The sequence below is a fragment of the Haliotis rubra genome, unplaced genomic scaffold (assembly GCF_003918875.1).
Source record: "Haliotis rubra isolate DU_JTF1 unplaced genomic scaffold, ASM391887v1 Scf1346, whole genome shotgun sequence".
Taxonomy (NCBI): Eukaryota; Metazoa; Mollusca; class Gastropoda; order Lepetellida; family Haliotidae; genus Haliotis; species Haliotis rubra.
In genome coordinates, this window is record NW_025765277.1 from 180,821 (window position 1) to 205,533 (window position 24,713).

The 24,713-nt window shown below is 40.1% G+C and overlaps 1 protein-coding gene and 2 long non-coding RNA genes across 3 annotated transcripts in view; 1 reads left to right on the forward strand and 2 right to left on the reverse strand.

Moving 5' to 3' along the window:
• The window catches only part of LOC124267900 (hemicentin-1-like), a gene marked incomplete at its 5' end in the record, with an annotated part of 127,718 nt that extends 105,449 nt beyond the window's left edge, over positions 1–22,269 (reverse strand). Inside the window, 2 exons of the mRNA XM_046702886.1 lie at positions 1,020–1,277; positions 22,205–22,269. Coding sequence (XP_046558842.1) covers positions 1,020–1,277; positions 22,205–22,269 — 323 coding nt within the window. The remainder of the gene's footprint in view (positions 1–1,019; positions 1,278–22,204) is intronic.
• On the forward strand, positions 14,884–17,029 carry LOC124267898. Its single transcript, XR_006896151.1, has 2 exons — positions 14,884–15,028; positions 16,969–17,029. It is a non-coding gene; the product is annotated as an uncharacterized LOC124267898 (long non-coding RNA).
• On the reverse strand, positions 15,062–17,209 carry LOC124267897. Its single transcript, XR_006896150.1, has 2 exons — positions 17,154–17,209; positions 15,062–15,213 (listed from the first exon to the last, which is right to left on the reverse strand). It is a non-coding gene; the product is annotated as an uncharacterized LOC124267897 (long non-coding RNA).
• Positions 22,270–24,713: the final 2,444 nt, after the last annotated feature.

The following is a 24,713-nucleotide window of genomic DNA, read 5'->3' on the forward strand; positions in this document are numbered from 1 at the left end:
AGGGTGAAAAAAGACTGCCAGAAATAATTAGGAAAGGGATTATCTCAAATCTTCCTAAACAGTGAATTTTAAAAAGATATATTTTCCCCTGCATATCTATAAATACGCAGCTTACATCAGAAGTTTAATGAACAGAACATTTTTACTGTCACCAATTTGGTATCACCGTTGTGCTGAAGTTGTGGTTTCAGGATTTTCTCTGCGTGCGTGCGTGCGTGCGTGCGTGCGTGCGTGCGTGCGTGCGTGCGTGCGTGCGTGCGTGTGGCCCTATACGAGCGATTGCACATAACATGGCAATATACAGTACCTAACAAAAAGATGCTAGGAAATTCTACACAATGGCAGAAGATTCTACCACCTTTCACATAACCCTGTCTAAATCCATTACAAGTCTCAATATAGTCTTCTCCTCCTCCCTGACTCAACAATGTGATGCCTCATATTATTCAAGCTTTAATGGTGCATCAAGCATCATAATTTCAGGACTGGAGACCAGCAGCACACATGTAAGTCACATGATAGTTTTGACACTTCCTTTCAGGACCCATGAAGATCTTGGTCAGCATTGGTCTTCAGTAACCCATGCTTATCATAAGAGGCTATTAAACTGCATAAGGTTGTCAGGCTCGCTGTTGACTCATGTCATCGTATCCCAATTGCGTAGATAGATGCTGAAGCTTTTGATCACTGGATTGTCTGATCCAGATTCAATTATTTACAGACCGCCGTCATATAGCTGAAATACTGCTGAGTGCATTCATCATTTCCCAATCAATGCATCAATGGTCATGACGTTAGTCACAGGATTATCTGGTCCATACCCAATGATTTACAGACATGAATGCTGGAATACTGCTGAACAAATCTGATGTCAAATTGTGACGTGTTTTTAACATTCAGGTGTTTGGAAAGTGTAGAAAACCCACAGATGTTTTCAGCATGCAGTCTGCTGTGTTATCATTACTCGCAGGAGGTCTGGGTTTTAAGATAACTCATTATCACGCATAAAATATACTCACACTGCACATTGACGTTGACCTGAGCTGTGTCTGACAGTCCTGCAGTGTTGGAGGCAGTACAGATGTACACTCCTACCTGAGTCCTGGTGACAGGTCTGTCAAGTACAGCCCCACCCTTGCTGTAACCACCTGGACCTGTCCACCTGTAGCTTGTTGTTGAAGGGTTGCCTGGTGTGATGTTACTGCTACAGTCAATGTTGGGACTGGTGTTCTCTGTCACATCCTTGCTGCTGGGGACGGAGGTGATCACTGGGGCATCTGGTGGAGACATGTGAAATATATTCTATGTGGAAGTGTAATTAACCATAAACATAAAGATACCAGAGTGAGTGAGGTGGTTAAGTTATACACTGCCTTTATCAATACTCCACCAATATCATGGTGGTGGACACCAGAAATGGGCTTCACACATTGCAGCCATGTGGGGAATCAAACTTGATTCTTTTACATGACAAGCAAATGCTTTAACCACTAGGCTCGCCTACCTCCTCGAGATACAAGTAGACCAACAGTTGTACAGAATTAATCTTTTGACGTAGGTGTCCTTAGTGCTATAACTACTTCTGTTACAGCCATCAATGTATTTGCACTGACATTGAATGGTTTCACACAACATCCTCTTCAGGACTGAATATTGTTTCAACTTGGAAATCAACAAAGGCAAAGCCATTTCCATAGTCATAAATGAAAGCAGGGTCAATGTTTGGTATTAGTATATATTGTCCCTCCTAACAATGAAATTGTTAGTCAAGATGGAAAAAAACAAGGAAAAGCATAAACAGTTAGTCATCAAGACAAATGTTATGGATAACAACTTCTTGAGTTATTTTCACAACACCGGGCTAGTTCTTGCCCCTTCTTCAGGTGGATAATGATATAGTGAACAGTACAGTGTGTTTGTGTGTACTATGTGTATCGATAGTTTTGAGAGTCTGTGATTTCGTCATCGAGTGCAACCATAAATTAATGATAACAATGACGTAGGCAAACTGAAATTTCACTCGCGCTAAAAAACGTCAGTTACAGGTAAAGCCATCATTTGCACAGCTACACATTGGTCAGTGTGTGTGTGTGTGTGTGTGAGAGTGTGTGCGTGCGTGCGTGTGCGTGCGTGCACGCACGCACCATAGGCAGAGGTTTTGATAGTGTTGGATAGTGTTGCCAGCGTCGCGTTGACCAGATCATCAAGGAAATGTTCACTGACCAATACATTCACTTTGAGTCTAACCACCCTCTCAGGACTAAAACTGGCATATTCTCTACCCTCAAACAACGTGCTGCCAATCTATCCTCAGCCTCACCTGAAACCCGAGCTCCAACCCATTCACCACGTTTTCATCCAGCTTAGCAATGACCCTACTAAACTTGTTATCGAGTCATTAAACTCACCTTTAACCCATCACCAAAACCCACCATTAAGAAGCCCGAATCAGCATGCTCAGTACCATACATAGGCAAAACTTCACATCACATCAGCTGTTTTTTAAAGCAGCAAGCAGGCGTCGACACTACTTCACCATAGCCACACCACTTAAAAACTACCATTAGGGCTAACGGTAGGACATATGCAGCACAACAATAGCCAAAAGGTGTGGTCTACAACATCTGCTACGACTGTGGCAGCATTGTACATCGGGGAAACACCAAGATCACTCAACATTTGCACTAAAGACCACAAACAACGCAGACACAAAATCAGCCATTTCGGAACACATCGTCAATCTTCCTCTGCACAACATCAACTGGGACACTGTCAAAACACCAGCAAACGATCAACATGACTACGCAAGAAAATTGGCAGAAGCACTACACACAAAAAGACACTGCCCAAAAGTTAATAGGGGCCAGGGCTATTTCATCCCACCGGATTACAACCACCTAATCCACAACTAATTTATCCAATCTCCCTCTCTCTGACTTCTTGAACTAATCCCCCTCCCCTAACTAGCTATCCCCACCCCACAGGTATTCAAGTTCATCATGCTTTTTATTTTGCCCCGGCTTGTCACATCGAGGGTTTGTTCAAGGCTGCAAGCCAACGGGCGCAATCACACCAACAACGAAAAATTAAACCCCAAGGGTGTGATCTACAAAATAGACTGCAACTGTTGACAATCATATATTAGTGAAACGTCTAGACCAATCAACACGAGAGTTAAAGAACTCCAAGTGTCTACAAACAAATCGGACAAGAAATCAGCCATCTCTGAACATATACAGAACAACCTCAATCATCAAATCAACTGGACAGAGTACACAATACTGGCAGGCAGCCCACCAGACTTCACCTAACGAAAATTAACCGAGGCCATCCATATGAAACGACACCGATCCCTGATCAATAGAGACCAACACAAGAAAAAAAATGGTGATTTCCAAAAATTTCCAATTTGGAAAGATGATATTTCCAAAAATTTCCAAAATTGGAAAGATGATATTTCCAAGGCTTGGAAATCTTTGGAAATTTAGGAAGGATTTTACCACTACTTCTTTCAGTTTCTCCTTTTCCCAAGGATCCCCGTGAGTGTATAGACTGTGTATTCGTCCTCCTAGGATTGTATTCGTCCTCCTATGCGATCAACTATAACCAGGGAGACTATAAGACGTTGTAGATTATTCCTGGTATAACTTCTCTCGTCTGCATCCTTGTTGTTCTAGGTGTCAAAAATTGGCATTAACTGTCATATTTGCCCTGATATGGCTAGCATTTTCCAAAATACAGTTTTAAGTGTATGGTTTACTTATTATCCACAAAAGCGCAAATAGTTTTTGACCTGTCACGGTTTGCATAAACACAAATTACATAGACCTACGTTACATCATTGATTAAATAAAAGTTTACCGGACCCACTGACTGACTGGCCAGGGTTTATTACATGTCATAAAAGTGAACCCTTGCCAGGGAATAATAGGCTTATTGTAGTAGAATACATTCTTTAATGGTACCCTCTAATTAACACCTGACACAAGGGATGGACCGTTTAGGTGGTTTATCATTGCGAAATCAACAGTCAACAGACCATGAAATGTTGTTTTAAGACTGTGAGCTAATAGAGAGCAACCCGTTTGGGTTTGTGGTCAGAGACGGTGTTATGCAGTTGGTGTATTCACGAAATATCATGAACTTAATAATAGATAATTGGTTATATTGTCCACACACAGGCGGACTGGGGCAAAAAGAACCCAAGTGAATCCCTTCTTAAACACTTCATAGTGTAACTAATTAATTTGGTCATATACAATAAAAGGTGACTAAATGTTTAATTTTAGATAACGTTAAATAATTTCTAGAGAAACCACTACACAAGTTCATATCACAGATGATTCCTGAGACAAATAGTTTATGATATTCTAGTTTATGAAAAGCATAAAATTCCAAACAAGCCAATCTGTTCTCTAATGCTCGGGAATTATTACCACTTACATACCATAGTTTGAGATATCGACTCAGGAAGCCGACCTTTCGATTCTTATAAGGCTCAGGACATTGACAAGGGGTACGCTTTAAAGTTTGGGTGTTATTTTAGCACATGGCTAATCTCATGTGACGTGTTATTACAAGCTGGTGATTGATGGAAGTGAACACATCGCACACTGAAGCCGACCGTGTAAAAACATGATCCATTTAACAAGGCACTGATCCAGAGCACTTTCCGCGCTCTGGTTGTTGCTTTTGTTATTGCTTTTCTCCCCTGAGTACCCGGATGATATCCCAGTACTTTCGATTGGTTCGTGACCTTTGCTGCGCAACCCGCATGCGCAATTGATCGTATAGGTGTAGATTGATCAACAAAAATAAAATCTTTTTTACTCGATAATATTTCCATCATTTTGAAAATGAAATGAAAACACTTTGAAGTTTAATCATCTGCCAGTGGTAAAAAATGTCAGGACTGAAAAAAACGAAGTCAATGTATGTCTATATATTTTGTCTTATAATCCTAATTATTATATTGCCATATTTGGCATGCATTTTGAAACTTAATAAAAAGCATACGATTACACTTATAGCGTATTTATAACATGACTGTAATATCTAGACATTTTATAGAGTGCCAACATGAATCATATTTCACACACACCCTAGGTATGACCTAGTGCATGTTGTCTGTCTCATTACGGCGAAAACAAATGATTCTGTTGAATGCTACAACAAATGAATAAAAACAAAATACAAATATTAGAAATAAAACCGACTAAAGTCTGCAACAATGTCAGGTTATTACCTTGTTCGAGGAATGTATCCGTCAATATCCACATAGGTTAAGTCCCGATTTTGACAGCCTCAAATTTGGATATAGGAGCCAATAGAGCTTTGGTCTGGATGTGTATGCTGTTTGTCCCCTCTTCTGACAACAGTCCCATCTGCTATTGTAGTGACTGAGGCTGTTTTCAGGCACTGATATCTCCATATAATGGTACCATTCCTGCTGGCAGTTCGTCTCGTATTAGTTTGTATTAGTGTTGAAGAATTTTACTTGTTCAGTACTTCTCGCAGGTGATTGCATTAACATAACTACCCTTAATTGGTGCAGCTAGTTATCCCAGGTTTGAGAGCGAAACTTCGCGAATCAGTGACCAAGACGCTGTCAAAAATGGGACACTACCTCCACATAAAGGAACAATATGCCATTGATCTGCAGCTGACAAAGAATCCCGTTCCATGCCAAGTGTCTTTTAACAGTCTAATACCCGAAAAAGGGATACATCGATTCAGTTTTCACATTGGTGTATAATCTCATTGGTCAACTAATTGCATGATGTCCGCCATTCTTTAAAAGGTAATCTAATTAGCCAATAATGAGCATTAAATCCACTTGTGTTTTTCTTGGCTTGGTCATCTCCTCCCCCACACTCCCCACCCACCCGTACCATTGTCTTGCTAATTAACATGGTCTGGTGATCCTCTTACGCCTTAAATAAACAACTTGCCCGACTGGCAAAAGAGGAACATCCCCATCAACTTACTGGCGGTTAATACATTGAAGGAAAGATGTTGTTTTTACACAGGTACAGGGTACAGGCAGGGTGTAATCAGTATAGATTAGTAAATCTACATACATAAACATTACCTTTTGACAAATCCACTGTGCAAGAAAAAAATAATTAATCAATCAGCGTGTTATCGGTTAATCCTTTGATCAATGTTTGTTTTGTATCTCAGCTGATAATTCGTCTTGCTGCAGTTCCATGAGCATATTACATAACATGTAATACATTTGTCACATCAGACCATCAATTCATAATGCTGAGTACATGTATTTACTCCAGACACAAGAAATGCGAAATGGGAACCTTTGGCGGGTAACCTGAGTGGTATTACCATCATACCTGTTATAAATGCATTAATTGACCATCAAGTGAATGATGACAAATAACATGTGTAGGTTTATACCACCAAACACTCAGCTGGTTACAGCAAAGGGGATAGTAATCTTTGAATTGCATGCAACGTTAATCGCCTGAAAAAAGTTATGGACCGACACTGTTTGGAGGATACGAACGGAATTTCATTGTTGCATAAGAAATACATATAAGCATTGGATGTGTACTGAAGTTAAAATTGTATATAAACCTAAGTACATTTTCATTTGTCATAAATATAATATGTAATATACATCATATGTTTACATGGCATGATTAAATATCGAGGTAAAAAAACACAGAGATAAGATCAAATTGAAAAATTGGATCAGTCACTATGCCATCTATGCATTAAAAAATACGAAAAGCATATACACTGCTGGTATACTTTATTGCAATCAGACAGGAACTACTGGGGGTATTCTCAAATACATGTAACAGCATCTGATGAGCATCCACCCTTCCTAATGTCCCGCTGTTTGGGTTGAAGAAATTTTGTCATTGGGCCAGAAGCCCAGTCCCTGTGTCCGTCACGGTCGAGGGAGCAGATACCGACAAGTTTGCAGTTTGGTTTGGTAATTAGCTAGACTGTTGGCGAGAAACATTAATCGCTCTGGATCAGTTCCCCTCTAATTACATTGACACCAATAGGAGTTCATCAAACGCTTTCTCACGTTCACGTGACATGTCACCAGTGGAAGCACCATGAATCCACAAAACATTATCCAATGGAATTGCAGAGGACTTAAGAATAATTATAATGAATTACAGTTATTGATTCAAGACTTCAAACCATCTGCGTTTTGTCTCCAAGAAACCTACCTAAAAAGGTCCGATAAATTTGACATCCGTCGGTACAGTTCCTATCACTCCTTTTCTCCTCCCGGTGTAAAAGCTACAGGAGGCACTTCTATCCTGGTGAGGCAGGGCACCCTCCATAGCCCTGTTCCACTTAACACCAACCTACAAACTGTTGCTGTCCGCATAACTCTGAACATAGGGTTTACACAATGTTCCCTCTATCTCCCTCCCACCTCAACTGTCCGCCTATCAGATCTTCAGAACTTATACGATCAACTCCCAAAGCCCTGCATAATCATGGGCGACTTCAGCGGCCATAACCCCTATGGGGAGTAACGATACAAATAGTAAGGGAAAGATCCTTGAAGAGTTTCTCTCCAATAATGATGTATGCATCTTCAACGATGGATCAAACACCTACCTCCATCCTGCAACCGGATCATACTCTGCTCTCGATCTATCACTTACAGATTCTAATCTTTTAAATGAGTTCGAATGGTCGGTCCATGACGACCTTTGTGGAAGCGACCACTTCCCAACAATTCTTACTCCTATCAACCCCACGGATGAACCACCATCAACAAGATGGAATTTTACTAAGGCCAACTGGCCCTTATTCCAAAACCTATGTTCAGAAAAACTTAAGCCGGACAACTTCAGGAATGTTCCTGACCCCATGGAACTATTTTCAGACGTCCTAAATGCCATCGGAGACAAAAGTATTCCTAAGTCCTCTGCAAACCCGCGCATACGCAAACCATGGTTTGATACAAACTGCAAACAAGCTAGGAAAAATAGGAAGAAGGCGGAAAAATATTTCCGACAACATCCTACAGTGCATAACCTGAATGCTGTTAAAATGACAAATGCCAGGGCAAAACGTACCTTCAAACAAACTAAACGCCGGTCATGGAGGAAATATGTGTCCAAAATCAACTCCCGCACACCCATGTCCAAGGTGTGGAACATGATTCAAAAGATCAAGGGCAAAGGGTCAAAATCAGGAGTTCACCACCTGAAAGATGGTGACTCCCTTCTAACAAATAAATCTGAAATTGCAAACAAACTCGGCGAAACTTTGGTAAACCACTCCTCCTCATCAAACTATAACCCTCAGTTCCAGAAATATCAAACCCAACAAGAAAAGAAACCAGTCAATTTTAACTCTGATAATGGGGAGGATTACAACGAAACGTTTTCCCTCCATGAATTACGTACTGCCCTAGGACAAGCTCACGATACTGCGGCAGGAGCTGATGAAATCCATTATCAGCTTCTGAAACACCTCCCTGACACAGGCGTGGAAACACTCCTAAATATATTTGATGACATCTGGACATCCGGACACTTTCCCCCCTTCCTGGCACAATGCCATTATCATCCCTATACCAAAACGCGGTTGCGATCATACTGATCCCTCAAACTACCGTCCTATATCACTAACTAGCTGCGTCTGCAAAACCATGGAGCGCATGGTCAACAATCGATTAATCTGGTACCTGGAGACCAATAACCTCCTCAGTGACCTCCAATGTGGTTTCCGAAAAAACCGAAGTACCATTGACCATCTGGTGCGTCTGGAATCATTCATCAAAGACTCCATTGTCAACAAACAACATGCAGTATCTATCTTTTTCGACTTAGAAAAAGCATATGATACAACATGGAAACATGGTATCCTAAAAGATTTACACGAGTTTGGATTGAGGGGTAGACTACCTCAATTCATATCTCGGTTTTTAAATAACAGACAATTTCAAGTTCGGGTGGGTTCCACACTGTCTGACTATTTCCACCAAGATCAGGGCGTCCCCCAAGGCAGCATCCTGTCTGTCACACTTTTTAGCATCAAAATTAACAGCCTCACTAACGTCCTGAACAGTTGCATTGATGGGTCCCTTTTCGTGGATGACTTCAATATCTCATGTCGTGGTAAGAACATGCATGCAATAGAAAGGCAGCTACAACTCTGCCTTAACAAAATCCAAAAATGGGCCAATGAAAATGGTTTTAAGTTTTCAAAATCCAAAACAAATTGTATTCACTTTTGTCGTAAATACAAACCACACAAGGATCCAGACCTAACTTTAGATGGTACTCCCATCAAGGTAGTAGAAGAGGCCAAATTCCTTGGACTCATATTCGACCGCCACCTGACATTCTTACCACACATAAAATATTTGAAAACCAAATGCTTGAAGGCTCTAGACTTGCTAAAAGTAGTTTCAAATACAGAGTGGGGAGGGGATCAGACCACCCTCCTTCACTTGTACAGATCATTAGTTCGCAGTAAACTAGATTATGGCTCCATTGTCTACGGTGGAGCCTGCAAAAGCAATTTAGAAAAATTAGACTCTATCCACCACCAAGGACTGAGGCTCTGCCTGGGAGCTTTTAGGACCTCTCCGGTAGACAGTCTATATGCAGAGGCCAATGAACCTTCCCTTGAACAACGCCGCATTAAACTCTCACTGCAGTATATCACTAAATTACGTTCAAATGAGTCCAATCCAGCATACCATTGTGTTTTCAACCCGCTCTATGAAAACTTATTTCCTAAACTGCCAAGCCTGGTTCCACCACTTGGAATCAGGATCAAACCACACATAACTGCAGCTAAAATTGATCTCGACATCATTGCACCATACCGACTTCTATCCTCACCACCATGGCAAATGGTGAAACCACAGGTCGATCTCACCCTCACCAAACTCAAAAAGTCTGAAACTAATCCCTTGGTGTTCCAACAGGAATACAACCAGTTACGTTCTAAGTATAACACTCACAGATCCATTTTCACAGACGGATCCAAGGACGATGGCCAAGTTGCCAGCGCTACAGTCATTGGAGCCAAGACTGTCTCCCTCTAGGATCCCCGACAACAGTTCCATTTTCACCGCTGAAGCCAAAGCTATCTTCTCAGCTTTGACCTACATTCAACAGCAAAATCAGTCCAAAAACTTCATCGTATTTACAGATTCATTATCCTGCCTTCAAGCACTTCTAAATGTGACTTCAAGTCACCCAATCATCCTGGACATATTAGAACTGTACAACGACCTTTCTACTGGCCAATATGACATCATCCTCTGCTGGTTGCCGGGTCACGTCGGCATAGCAGGTAACACTAAGGCCGATGCTGCAGCAAAGCAGCTCTCGAAAAGCCCCTATCTCCACTGCTAATCCCATACAGTGACTTCAAACCCACTATCAAAAGCTATACTCGGGACCTGATGCAAAAAAGGTGGGACACTCAAGTAGGAAGAAACAAACTCCATGAATTGAAGCCAACAATCGGTTATACCTACTTGGGTTGTCAGTCAAGACGCGATGAGGTAATTCTACAACGATGTCGTATTGGCCACAGTCGATTTACACATGACTATCTGCTGAAAACGGATGGGGATGGACCCCCCATGTGTGTCTCTTGCGATGAGGTGATCACCGTCAAGCATATTCTGCTTGACTGCGTGGACTTATCGCCTGCAAGGGACTCACATTATGATGCAACAAACCTAAAAGATCTGTTCTCACGCGTGAGCGCCCATCTGATACTGAACTACCTGAGGGAAGTTGATCTGTATCATAAATTGTAACTGTGAAATGTAACAACCATAAATTGTAACTATGAAATGTAACAAACCGCCTGCCTTTAAATTTGATGCTATGACTTTTTCTGCTTTTGAATGACAATGTAATCAATAAATGTCTTTGAAACAAAACTCATTCCGAGTATGTACTTACAATATTTACTAATGCAAACTTGTTCTCGTCACTATATGGCTGGAAAAATGCCGAAGTGACGTAAAGCTCAACTCAACTCAACTCTAATTACATTGGGATATATACATGTAATGAGAAGAAGCATGAAAGTGTACATTCGATTTCGAAATGGCTAATGCTCAACTTGAACATAAGTTTATTCCTACACCTCGTTGCCGAAGGCCAAAGACAACCCACAACGAAGAAATACCGATACCTTGAACGACATCTTCCAGAACTGAGACACCAGTTTCAAAATAAAATGGAATGTTAACTGCTAGACAGTTTGCTGATTCAGCGTCTCTTCTTTCACATCTTTAATATATTTATAATGTACTTATAAATGTGTATGTATATTTATAATTATGTAATATTTTGAAACATTTCATAATATGATGTAATATAACTATTTATAAAAAAAATCCTGTAATATGTAGCATGTTGTAACATGATTAAATAAAATCTGTCCATATAGTCTCCCGTTACCACTCGTGGCTTACGCCTTCTATGTTTTTTATGTGTTTTATATTTCAATGTTTATATGCTGAGACTGAAATGAAACACTATCTTTATACAAATATTTGGCTCGTTTTCTCATTAGGTGTGCTCTCATTCGCATAATCCGGAATATCCTCTTCTATCAACACGTAGGGCTATCATTGTCTCTATAATCCAATGTTAATTTGCTAACGGACGGGACATCAACATTTCTCTTAACTCATCTGTTTGGACCAAAGGTCGTTAGAGGGGAGTTTCCATGTATATTCTCACGCCGTTATCAAGATAACAGTTACCAGGTGAACAGAAGTATATATGCATAGTGACTAGCAGCAAATTAACACCAGGTGATTCAGCAAGTAGCACATCGTTGGGGGCATGAGGAGAGTAAGATCAACAAGTCTAAATCCACTCCTTTGTCCAAGTGATGGAATCAATCAACATTCAATTAGCTTGTCTATCCTGAACGTTGTACATCGACATGCCGCTCTATGCAATAAACAGGGAGTTGTTATCACATAAGTGGTATGTTTCGTTGTGTATCCCCATACTGTTTACTTCAGTATAAGTGAAATCTGCTTCACTTTGCGAATGACCAATCTTTTAAAGTTGATTTAAGTTCTACTTAAGTAAACTGCTACCTAACAGATTAATCTCAGATTAAAACATCTCATTCCAAAGTCGTGTTTTCTATTTCAGGTACTAAGAAATACTGAATTTTTACATATTAGATATAAATCTATCGGTACTAGTTTGACGTGTCTGGTCATGAGTCAACTAACATAGTGATTATATATTTTTGACCATTACACGTGTCTTTCACACGTCACGTATGCCATTCTAATGTTCTCTGATCCATTTCATCATACAGCATTTATGTCATTCAATGTTTTGAAGCTCATATGAAAACATGAAAAATGTTACTGTTCCAGTTCCTTTTGAAGAGTGAAATTATTTTTGTTCTTGGAGTGTTCCATCCAATATAGTCATTATGGTTACAACCGGCCGCGGCCTGATTTTAATTAATACCTATCAAGTTATAGATGTTATACACGCATGCATGCACACACACACACACAAAACATCCGTAATTTGTGAATTCTGTTCGGACGATAAAGAAATATCTAATTTGATAAGAATCACTCTATAAATTATCAAAAATGTGGGACAAACTTCCGTATACTACCATTTCAGAAACATTGCGATATTGACCATGGAATAATGTTAACAATATGCAACCAACCCAATGTAATACAATACAATTTTCACCGCCTTTGCATACCACACTGTTGACGAATCTCTCAGGTGTGTTAGAGCGATATTCACATCGCGACATGATTAACAAACCTACAGCTCAGCAGATTTTAATAACTTACCTTTTTAATAAGAAAAACCAGATTTATGGATGTCTACTTCTTTATTGTGAATAACACGAAGTTTCGGAGCATATGCTTGCTCCTTCATCAGGTGAAAATCAGGTCACAGTAATGCATTCCACTTCTTAATGCCCATCAAAGATTTAACTTACTTCCAGAGACTTCTTTAAGAGGCATAAAAACGTGTTAATTAAGTAGGCCTTGTTAATTGGTGACTCTTAACTGCCTTGACTCACTCATCAATCAACAAGGGATTAACTCCTGGGGCGTGCAAAGAACAATAATTTACCATCACCCACCAGTTATCTCCCCTTGTGGACATTTCCAAAATTGTACATTTTTGGAAATCTCATATTTCCAAAATTGGAAACATTGTTCTTGAATATGTCATGCTTTTTGCATATTTCATGCAATTCGAACAGCAACTGTTTGACTGCGTTATTCCTTTTTAACACATCCTTGCACTTTGCTATTGCTAGAAGACTCTGAAAATTTACTTAGGTAAATAGGTAAATACAGTTTTAGCACAAAGCAAATGCTTATATGTATTTCTTTTGCAACAATGAAGTTCTGTCCGTATTCTCAAAATAGTGTCGGCCCATAGGTTTTCACATGCAATTAAAATTGCATGCAGTACAGCAATTAATACTCCCTTGTAACCCGTGTTAGGTGGTATAAACCTACACATGTCATTTGTCATCATTCACTTGATGGTCATTTAATGAATTTATAACAGGTATAATTAGTGGTAACACCACTTAGATAACCCGACAAAGGTTCCCATTTGGCATTTCTTGTGTCTGGACTAAATACTCAACAGTATAAACATCGATCAAAGGATTAACCCATACTTTTATCTTACACAGCGGATTTGTCAAAAGGTAGTGTTTATGTATGTACATTTACTAATCAATACTAAATACACTCTGTCGTGTCTGTGTCTGCGTAAAACAACTTCCTTCTTTCAAAGGATTAACCGCCAAGACATTGATTCTCATTATTGGCTAACTAAATTACTTTTTGTAAAGAATGGCGGAGATTATGCCATTAGTTCCCAGGTATGCTATCTTGGGTGACCAATGCGACTATATACCAATGTGAAATACCTGAAACGATATATCACTTTTCGTGAACATGTATTAGACTGTTAAAAGACACATCATTTGGAACAGCTGCAGGTGAATGGCATACGGCTCGTTTTTGTGAATATTGATGGATACATTCCCCGAACAAAGTAATAGCCTGACATCATTACAACTACCTGTTTTAGTTTTAATAATTGCATTTTGTTTTTATTCATTTGTCGCAGCATTCCACAGAATCCATGATTTCGTCGTGAAGTAATGAGACAGACAACATACACTAGGGCGTGTGTGCGAATTATGATTTAAAATGTCTAGATATTCAAGTTATAAGTAAAGGCAGATCGCCTGATAATAAACTAATTAGGATTATAAGACCAAATAGAAAGACGCACCTTGACTAGTATCTACATACTGGTGAGTGGACATTAACCATGGGAATGTAGCAAGATATTTATTGCGCAGTATGTCACTTCGACCCCCACCTCGCTTCCGAGGAAGAAATCGTTATGTTATAAGTTGTGTCATGTCAAATCCTGTTGGCATATGATTCCAATACATATTTAACTAATCATCAATGGATTCATGGGGTTTTGACACATGTCTCTGAACTCTCTTGCAGCAGTTTGAGTACGCTCTTGGGTTCTATGAAGTTCTTTAATCAAAGCGGCTTTCAGACTTGCATAATCAGTTTTGTTTTCATCAGAAACATCGTTGAATACTCGTGAGCAAAACCCTGCAGGAAGTACTAAAGCTAAGCCACGTAACTTTTTATCAGAGTTCCAGTTTAGGCCCCAAGCTTTCACTTCATACACATTTTCAATAAAGTTCGCAAAGGTTGACCGGTTGGGATCAAACAGAGGAATTTTGAAATGCTTGATATCGCCAGAATGTTCTTGACTTATACCACCTTCAGCCATGATGAAATGAAGAGTATTCTTGCTTGAATGTTCAATGTCATTCACACAGAAGACGAAAAAGTTCAACCACAAGGTCAAAATGGCAAAATGGAACAAACTCACGTCACAGTTCCATGAGCACATTCCGTGAAATTCTTCTGAAAGTCCCACTTCCTTCAAAGTCCTTCCATGTGTCCACAATATCCCACCGCTGCCACCACTGTAAGGTCTTCAGGCCCACATAACACGCAACACAGGTGTACAAATAACAGACGTTTACTTGACGAAGACAAAGACGAGACTGACTACAATCGAGAAACAATCACACGACACAGCTGACAAGTCCACGTGCAGGCGCACGCTATTGTTGATGGTTGCGTTCATGCGATGCTGTCCAAATACCGGGAACAACCTCACACTGTACATCAACACAGACGGTGGTACTGTTGACACCACAGTCATGTCCAGTTATCATCACTATAATATACTCACACTGTACATCCACACTGACGGTGGTACTGTTGACACCACAGTCATGTCCAGTTATCATCACTATAATATACTCACACTGTACATCCGCACTGATGGTGTTACTGATGTCACAACAGACGTGTCCAGTTATCTTCACTATTATATACTCACACTGTACATCCACACTCTTGGTGTTACAGTTGATATCACAGACATGTCCAGTTACAATCACTGTACTATACTCACACTGTACATGCACACTGATGGTGTTGACACCACAGACATGTCCAGTTATAATCACTATAATATACTCACACTGTACATTCACAATGATGGTGGTACTCTCGACACCACACACATGTCCAGTTATCATCACTATAATATACTCACACTGTACATCCACACTGGTGGTGGTACTGTTGACACAACAGACATGTCCAGTTATCATCACTACAATATACTCACACTGTACATCAAGACTGATGGTGTTACTGTTGACATTACTGTACTGACTTGCAAAGTTATCAACTCTATAATGTACTCACTTCGTACATCCACACTGATGGTGTTACTGTTGACACCACAGACATGTCCAGTTATCATCACTATAATATACTCACACTGTACATCCACACTGATGGTGATGCTCTTGACACCACAGACATGTCCAGTTACACTGATGGTGTTGATACCACAGACGTGTCCAGTTATCATCACTATAATATACTCACTCTGTATATTCACACTGATGGTGTTGATACCACAGACGTGTCCAGTTATCATCACTATAATATACTCACATTGTACATCCACACTGATGGTGATGCTATTGACACCACAGACATGTCCAATTACACTGATGGTGTTGATACCACAGACGTGTCCAGTTATCATCACTATAATATACTCACTCTGTATATCCACACTGATGGTGTTGATACCACAGACATGTCCAGTTACACTGATGGTGTTGATACGACACACATGTCCAGTAATCATCACTATAATATACTCACTCTGTATATCCACACTGATGGTGTTGATACCACAGACATGTCCAGTTACACTGATGGTGTTGATACGACACACATGTCCAGTTATCATCACTATAATATACTCAGTCTGTATATCCACACTGATTGTGTTACTGTTGATACAAGAGACATGTCCAATTATCATCACTATAATAGACTCACACTGTACATCCACACTGATGGTGTTGATACCACAGACATGTCCAGTTATCATCACTATAATATACCCACACTGAACATCCACACTGATGGTGTTGACACCACACACATGTCCAGTTATCATCACTATAATATACTCACACTGTAAATCCACACTGATGGTGTTGACACCACACACATGTCCAGTTATCATCACTATAATATACTCACACTGTACATCAACACTGATGGTGTTGACACCATACACATGTCCAGTTATCATCACTATAATATACTGACACTGTACATCCACACTGAAGGTGTTGACACCAGAGACATGTCCAGTTATCAGCACTATAATATACTCACACTGTACATCCACACTGATGGTGTTGATACCACAGACATGTCCAGTTATCATCTCTATAATATACTCACACTGTACATCCACACTAATGGTGTTACTGTTGATACCACAGACACATCCAGTTATCATCACTATAATATACTCACACTGTTGTAAGGTCTTCAGGCCCACATAACACGCAACACAGGTGTACAAATAACAGACGTTTACTTGACGAAGACAAAGACGAGACTGACTACAATCGAGAAACAATCACACGACACAGTTGACAAGTCCACGTGCAGGCGCACGCTATTGTTGATGGTTGCGTGCATGCGATGCTGTCCAAATACCGGGAACAACCTCACATCCCTCCCCTCTCAAGAAAGGTCTGGCACGACTTGATCAACACTAACGACGACTGTTTCTCTCGATGAACGATCAGATGACTTGACTTTTAGGAACTCACCATAACACTTGGATACCACAAATCCGGACTTGAAATGTTGTTTCTTGAACTTGTGTCCTCCTAATATTTTGACTGCAACACGATCACCAACATTAAACATCTTTGACACTCTTTGTGATGTCTGCTCCTGGCGATGGAATTTAGCCGACGTATGGGATTCGACACACATATCCCACACCTCTACACAGCTATCCATCTCCTCCCCCACAGAGGAAACATCGTCTGACACTAATTGATGAATCAAACTGTTACGACCAAACATAACAAAATAGGGAGCGAAACCCGTGGTACGATTTAACAACGAATTATGTGCTAACACAATTTCTGGCAAAACTCTGTCCTACGTTTTGTCACACTCTGCTGTTTTCACTAAAGACGTTTTTAATGTTCTGTGAGCTCTTTCAACTGGATTAGCCTGAGGTCTAGCAACTGGAGTATAACTGCATGTAACTCCCCACTTGGAAGTAAACACACAAAACTCTTTTGATGTAAAAACAGTACCATTATCTATATGTAAAACACTGGGTGGACCAAATATGGAAAACAGACGTTCAAGCACTGTTGTTGCACTAGATGTCGTCGCCGTACGAACTGGAAAGGCGAAAAACATCCTACTCAAATCATCTAAACATGTAAACACATACAAATAACCACAAGACGAACGTGGAAGTGGGCCAACAAAATCACAATGAAGAACCTCCCAAGGACGCGAAGCAGTAACAGTAACACCTAACGGAGACCTTGCTATAGCATGTGGACCCTCTATACACACAGTACATTTCTCCACTATTTCAGCTACCTCACGTTGTGTAACTGAAGAATCAACTTTTTGTGTGCTTTTTGCGAATAAGGGGTATGTTTCATCAACCTTAACCTGAAGACGGTGGGCGAAATCATCAATGGATTCATGGGGTTTTTGACACATGTCTCTGAACTCTCTTGCAGCAGTTTGAGTACGCTCTTGGGTTCTATGAAGTTCTTTAATCAAAGCGGCTTTCAGACTTGCATAATCAGTTTTGTTTTCATCAGAAACATCGTTGAATACTCGTGAGCAAAACCCTGCAGGAAGTACTAAAGCTAAGCCACGTAACTTTTTATCAGAGTTCCAGTTTAGGCCCCAAGCTTTCACTTCATACACATTTTCAATAAAGTTCGCAAAGGTTGACCGGTTGGGATCAAACAGAGGAATTTTGAAATGCTTGATATCGCCAGAATGTTCTTGACTTATACCACCTTCAGCCATGATGAAATGAAGAGTATTCTTGCTTGAATGTTCAATGTCATTCACACAGAAGACGAAAAAGTTCAACCACAAGGTCAAAATGGCAAAATGGAACAAACTCACGTCACAGTTCCATGAGCACATTCCGTGAAATTCTTCTGAAAGTCCCACTTCCTTCAAAGTCCTTCCATGTGTCCACAATATCCCACCGCTGCCACCACTGTAAGGTCTTCAGGCCCACATAACACGCAACACAGGTGTACAAATAACAGACGTTTACTTGACGAAGACAAAGACGAGACTGACTACAATCGAGAAACAATCACACGACACAGCTGACAAGTCCACGTGCAGGCGCACGCTATTGTTGATGGTTGCGTTCATGCGATGCTGTCCAAATACCGGGAACAACCTCACACTGTACATCAACACAGACGGTGGTACTGTTGACACCACAGTCATGTCCAGTTATCATCACTATAATATACTCACACTCTACATCCACACTGATGGTGTTGACACCACAGACATGTCCAGTTATAATAACTTTAATATACTCACACTGTACATCAACACTGATGGTGTTACTCTTGACACCACACACATGTCCAGTTATCATCACTATAATATACTCACACTGTACATCCACAATGATGGTGGTACTCTTGACACAACAGACATGTCCAGTTATCATCACTATAATATACTCACACTGTACATCAAGACTGATGGTGTTACTGTTGACATTACTGCACTGACATGCCCAGTTATCATCTCTATAATGTACTCACTCCGTACATCCACACTGATAGTGTTACTGTTGACACCACAGACATGTCCAGTTATCATCACTATAATATACTCACACTGTACATCCACACTGATGGTGTTACTGATGAACCAACAGACGTGTCCAGTTATCTTCACTATTATATACTCACACTGTACATCCACACTCTTGGTGTTACAGTTGATACCACAGACATGTCCAGTTACAATCACTGTACTATATTCACACTGTACATCCACACTGTTGGTGTTGATACCACAGATATGTCCAGTTATCATCACTATAATATACTCACACTGTACATCCACACTGATGGTGTTGACACCACACACATGTTCAGTTATCGTCACTATAATATACTTACACTGTACATCCACACCGGTGGTGGTACTGTTGACACAACAGACATGTCCAGTTATCATCACTACAATATACTCACACTGTACATCAAGACTGATGGTGTTACTGTTGACACCACAGACATGTCCAGTTATCATCACTATAATATACTCACACTGTACATCCACACTGATGGTGTTACTGTTGTTACCAGAGACCTGTCAAGTAATCATCACTATAATATACTGACTCTGTACATCCAAACTGAAGGTGTTGATACCACAGACATGTCCAGTAATCATCACTATAATATACTCACACTGTACATCAACACTGACGGTGGTACTGTTGACACCACAGTCATGTCCAGTTATCATCACTATAATATACTCACACTGAACATCTACACTGTTGGTGTTACTGTTGATACCACAGACTTATCTAGTTATCATCACCTTAATATACTAACACTGTACATCAACACTGACGGTGGTACTGTTGACACCACAGTCATGTCCAGTTATCATCACTATAATATATTCACACAGTACATCCAAAATGATGGTGTTACTGATGACACAACAGACGTGTCCAGTTATCTTCACTATTATATACTCACACTGTACATCCACACTCTTCGTGTTACAGTTGATATCACAGACATGTCCAGTAATCATTACTATAATAAACTCACACCGTACATCCACACTGATAGTGTCACTGTTGATACCACAGACATGTCCAGTTATCATCACTATAATATACTCACACTGTACAAGCACACTGATGGTGTTGACACCACAGATATGTTCAGTTAAAATCACTATAATATACTCACACTATACATCCAAACTGATGGTGGTACTGTTGACACAACAGACATGTCCAGTTATCATCACTATAATATACTGACACTGTACATCCACACTGATTGTGTGAACACCACAGACATGTCCAGTTATAATCACTATAATATACTCACACTGAACATCCACAATGATGGTGTTACTCTCGACACCGCACACATGTCCAGTTATCATCACTATAACACACTCACATTGTACATCCACACTGATGGTGTTGATACCACAGACGTGTCCAGTTATTATCACTATAATATACTCACACTGTACATCCACACTGATTGTGTGAACACCACAGACATGTCCAGTTATAATCACTATAATATACTCACACTGAACATCCACAATGATGGTGTTACTCTCGACACCGCACACATGTCCAGTTATCATCACTATAACACACTCACACCGTACATCCACACTGATAGTGTCACTGTTGATACCACAGACATGTCCAGTTATCATCACTATTATATACTCACATTGTACATCCACACTCATGGTGTTGATACCACAGACATGTTCAGTTATCAGCACTATAATATACTCACACTGTACATCCGCACTAATGGTGTTGATACCACAGACATGTCCAGTTACCATCACTATAATACACTCACACTGTACATCCGAACTGATGGTGGTGACACCACAGACATGTCCAGTTATAATCACTATAATATACTCACACTGAACATCCACAATGATGGTGTTACTCTCGACACCGCACACATGTCCAGTTATCATCACTATAATGCACTCACTCCGTACATCCACACTGATGGTGTTACTGTTGATACCAGAGACATGTCCAGTTATCATCACTATAATATACTCACACTGTACATCAACACTGACGGTGGTATTGTTGACAGCACAGCCATGTCCAGCTATCATGACTATAATATACTCACACTGTACATCCACACCGTTGGTGTTACTGTTGATACCACAGACATCTCCAGTTATCATTACTATAATATACTCACACTGTACATCAACACTGACGGTGGTACTGTTGACACCACAGTCATGTCCAGTTATCATCACTATAACATACTCACACTGTACATCCGCACTGATGGTGTTACTGATGCCACAACAGACGTGTCCAGTTATCTTCACTATTATATACTCACACTGTACATCCACACTCTTGGTGTTACAGTTGATACCACAGACATGTCCAGTTATCATCACTGTACTATACTCACACTGTACATCAACACTGACGGTGGTACTGTTGACACCACAGTCATGTCCAGTTATCATCACTATAACATACTCACACTGTACATCCACACTGATGGTGTTACTGATGACACAACAGACGTGTCCAGTTATCTTCACTATTATATACTCACACTGTACATCCACACTCTTGGTGTTACTGTTGATACCACAGACATGTCCAGTTATCATCACTATAATATACTCACACTGTACATGCACACTCATGGTGCAACTGTTGACATTACTGTACTGACAATTCCAGTTATCATCACTATAATATACTCACACTGTACATCGCACTGATGGTGTTACTGTTTATACGACAGACATGTCCAGTTATCACCGCTATAATATACTCACACTGTACATCCACAGTGATGGTGTAAATACCACAGACGTATCCAGTTATCATCACTATAATATACTCACACTGTACATCCACACTGATGATGTTGATACCACAGACGTGTCCAGTTATCATCAGTATAATATAGTCACACTGTACATCAAGACTGATGGTGTTACTGTTGACATTACTGTACTGACATGTCCAGTCATCATCACTATAATATACTCACACTGTAGATCACACTGATGGTGTTACTGTTGATACCACAGACATGTCCAGCTATCACTGCTATAATATACTCACACTGTACGTCCACACTGATGGTGTTGATACCACAGACGTGTCCAGTTATCATCAAGATAATTTACTCACACTGTTTATCACGCTGATGGTGTTACTGTTGATACCACAGACGAGTCCAGTTATCATCACTATAATATACTCACACTGAACATTCACATTGATGGTGTTGACACCACACACATGTCCAGTTATCATCACTATAACACACTCACATTGTACATCCACACTGATGGTGTTGATACCACAGACGTGTCCAGTTATCATCACTATAATATACTCACACTCTACATCCACACTGATGGTGTTGATACCACAGACGTGTCCAGTTATTATCACTATAATATACTCACACTCTACATGCACACCGATGGTGTTGACACAACAGACATGTCCAGTTATCATCACTATTATATACTCACATTGTACATCCACACTCATGGTGTTGATACCACAGACATGTTCAGTTATCAGCACTATAATATACTCACACTGTACATCCGCACTAATGGTGTTGATACCACAGACATGTCCAGTTATCATCACTATAATACACTCACACTGTACATCCGAACTGATGGTGTTGACACCACAGACATGTCCAGTTATAATCACTATAATATACTCACACTGAACATCCACAATGATGGTGTTACTCTCGACACCGCACACATGTCCAGTTATCATCACTATAATGCACTCACTCCGTACATCCACACTCTTGGTGTTACTGTTGATACCAGAGACATGTCCAGTTATCATCACTATAATATACTCACACTGTACATCAACACTGACGGTGGTACTGTTGACACCACAGTCATGTCCAGTTATCATCACTATAACATACTCACACTGTACATCCGCACTGATGGTGTTACTGATGACACAACAGACGTGTCCAGTTATCATCACTATTATATACTCACACTGTACATCCACACTCTTGGTGTTACTGTTGATACCACAGACATGTCCAGTTATCATCACTATAATATACTCACACTGTACATCAACACTGACGGTGGTACTGTTGACACCACAGTCATGTCCAGTTATCATCACTATAACATACTCACACTGTACATCCACACTGATGGTGTTACTGATGACACAACAGACGTGTCCAGTTATCTTCACTATAATATACTCACACTGTACATCCACACTCTTGGTGGTACTGTTGATACCACAGACATGTCCAGTTATCATCACTATAATATACTCACACTGTACATCCACACTGATGGTGTTACTGTTGTTACCAGAGACCTGTCAAGTAATCATCACTATAATATACTGACACTGTACATCCAAACTGAAGGTGTTGATACCACAGACATGTCCAGTAATCATCACTATAATATACTCACACTGTACATCAACACTGACGGTGGTACTGTTGACACCACAGTCATGTCCAGTTATCATCACTATAATATACTCACACTGTACATCCACACTGATGGTGTTACTGTTGATACCACAGACATGTCCAGTTATCATCACTATAATATACTCACACTGTACATCCACACTGATGGTGGTACTGTTGACACCACAGTCATGTCCAGTTATCATCACTATAATATATTCACACTGTACATCCACACTGATGGTGTTACTGATGACACAACAGACGTGTCCAGTTATCATCACTATAATATACTCACACTGTACATCCACACTGATGGTGTTACAGTTGATATCACAGACATGTCCAGTTATCATCACTATAATATACTCACACTGTACATCCACACTGATAGTGTTACTGTTGATACCACAGACATGTCCAGTTATCATCACTATAATATACTCACACTGTACATCCACACTGATGGTGTTGACACCACAGATATGTTCAGTTATCATCACTATAATATACTCACACTGTACATCCACACTGATGGTGTTACTGTTGACACCACAGACATGTCCAGTTATCATCACTATAATATACTCACACTGTACATCCACACTGATTGTGTGAACACCACAGACATGTCCAGTTATAATCACTATAATATACTCACACTGAACATCCACAATGATGGTGTTACTCTCGACACCGCACACATGTCCAGTTATCATCACTATAACACACTCACATTGTACATCCACACTGATGGTGTTGATACCACAGACGTGTCCAGTTATTATCACTATAATATACTCACACTCTACATCCACACTGATGGTGTTGATACCACAGACGTGTCCAGTTATTATCACTATAATATACTCACACTCTACATGCACACCGATGGTGTTGACACAACAGACATGTCCAGTTATCATCACTATTATATACTCACATTGTACATCCACACTCATGGTGTTGATACCACAGACATG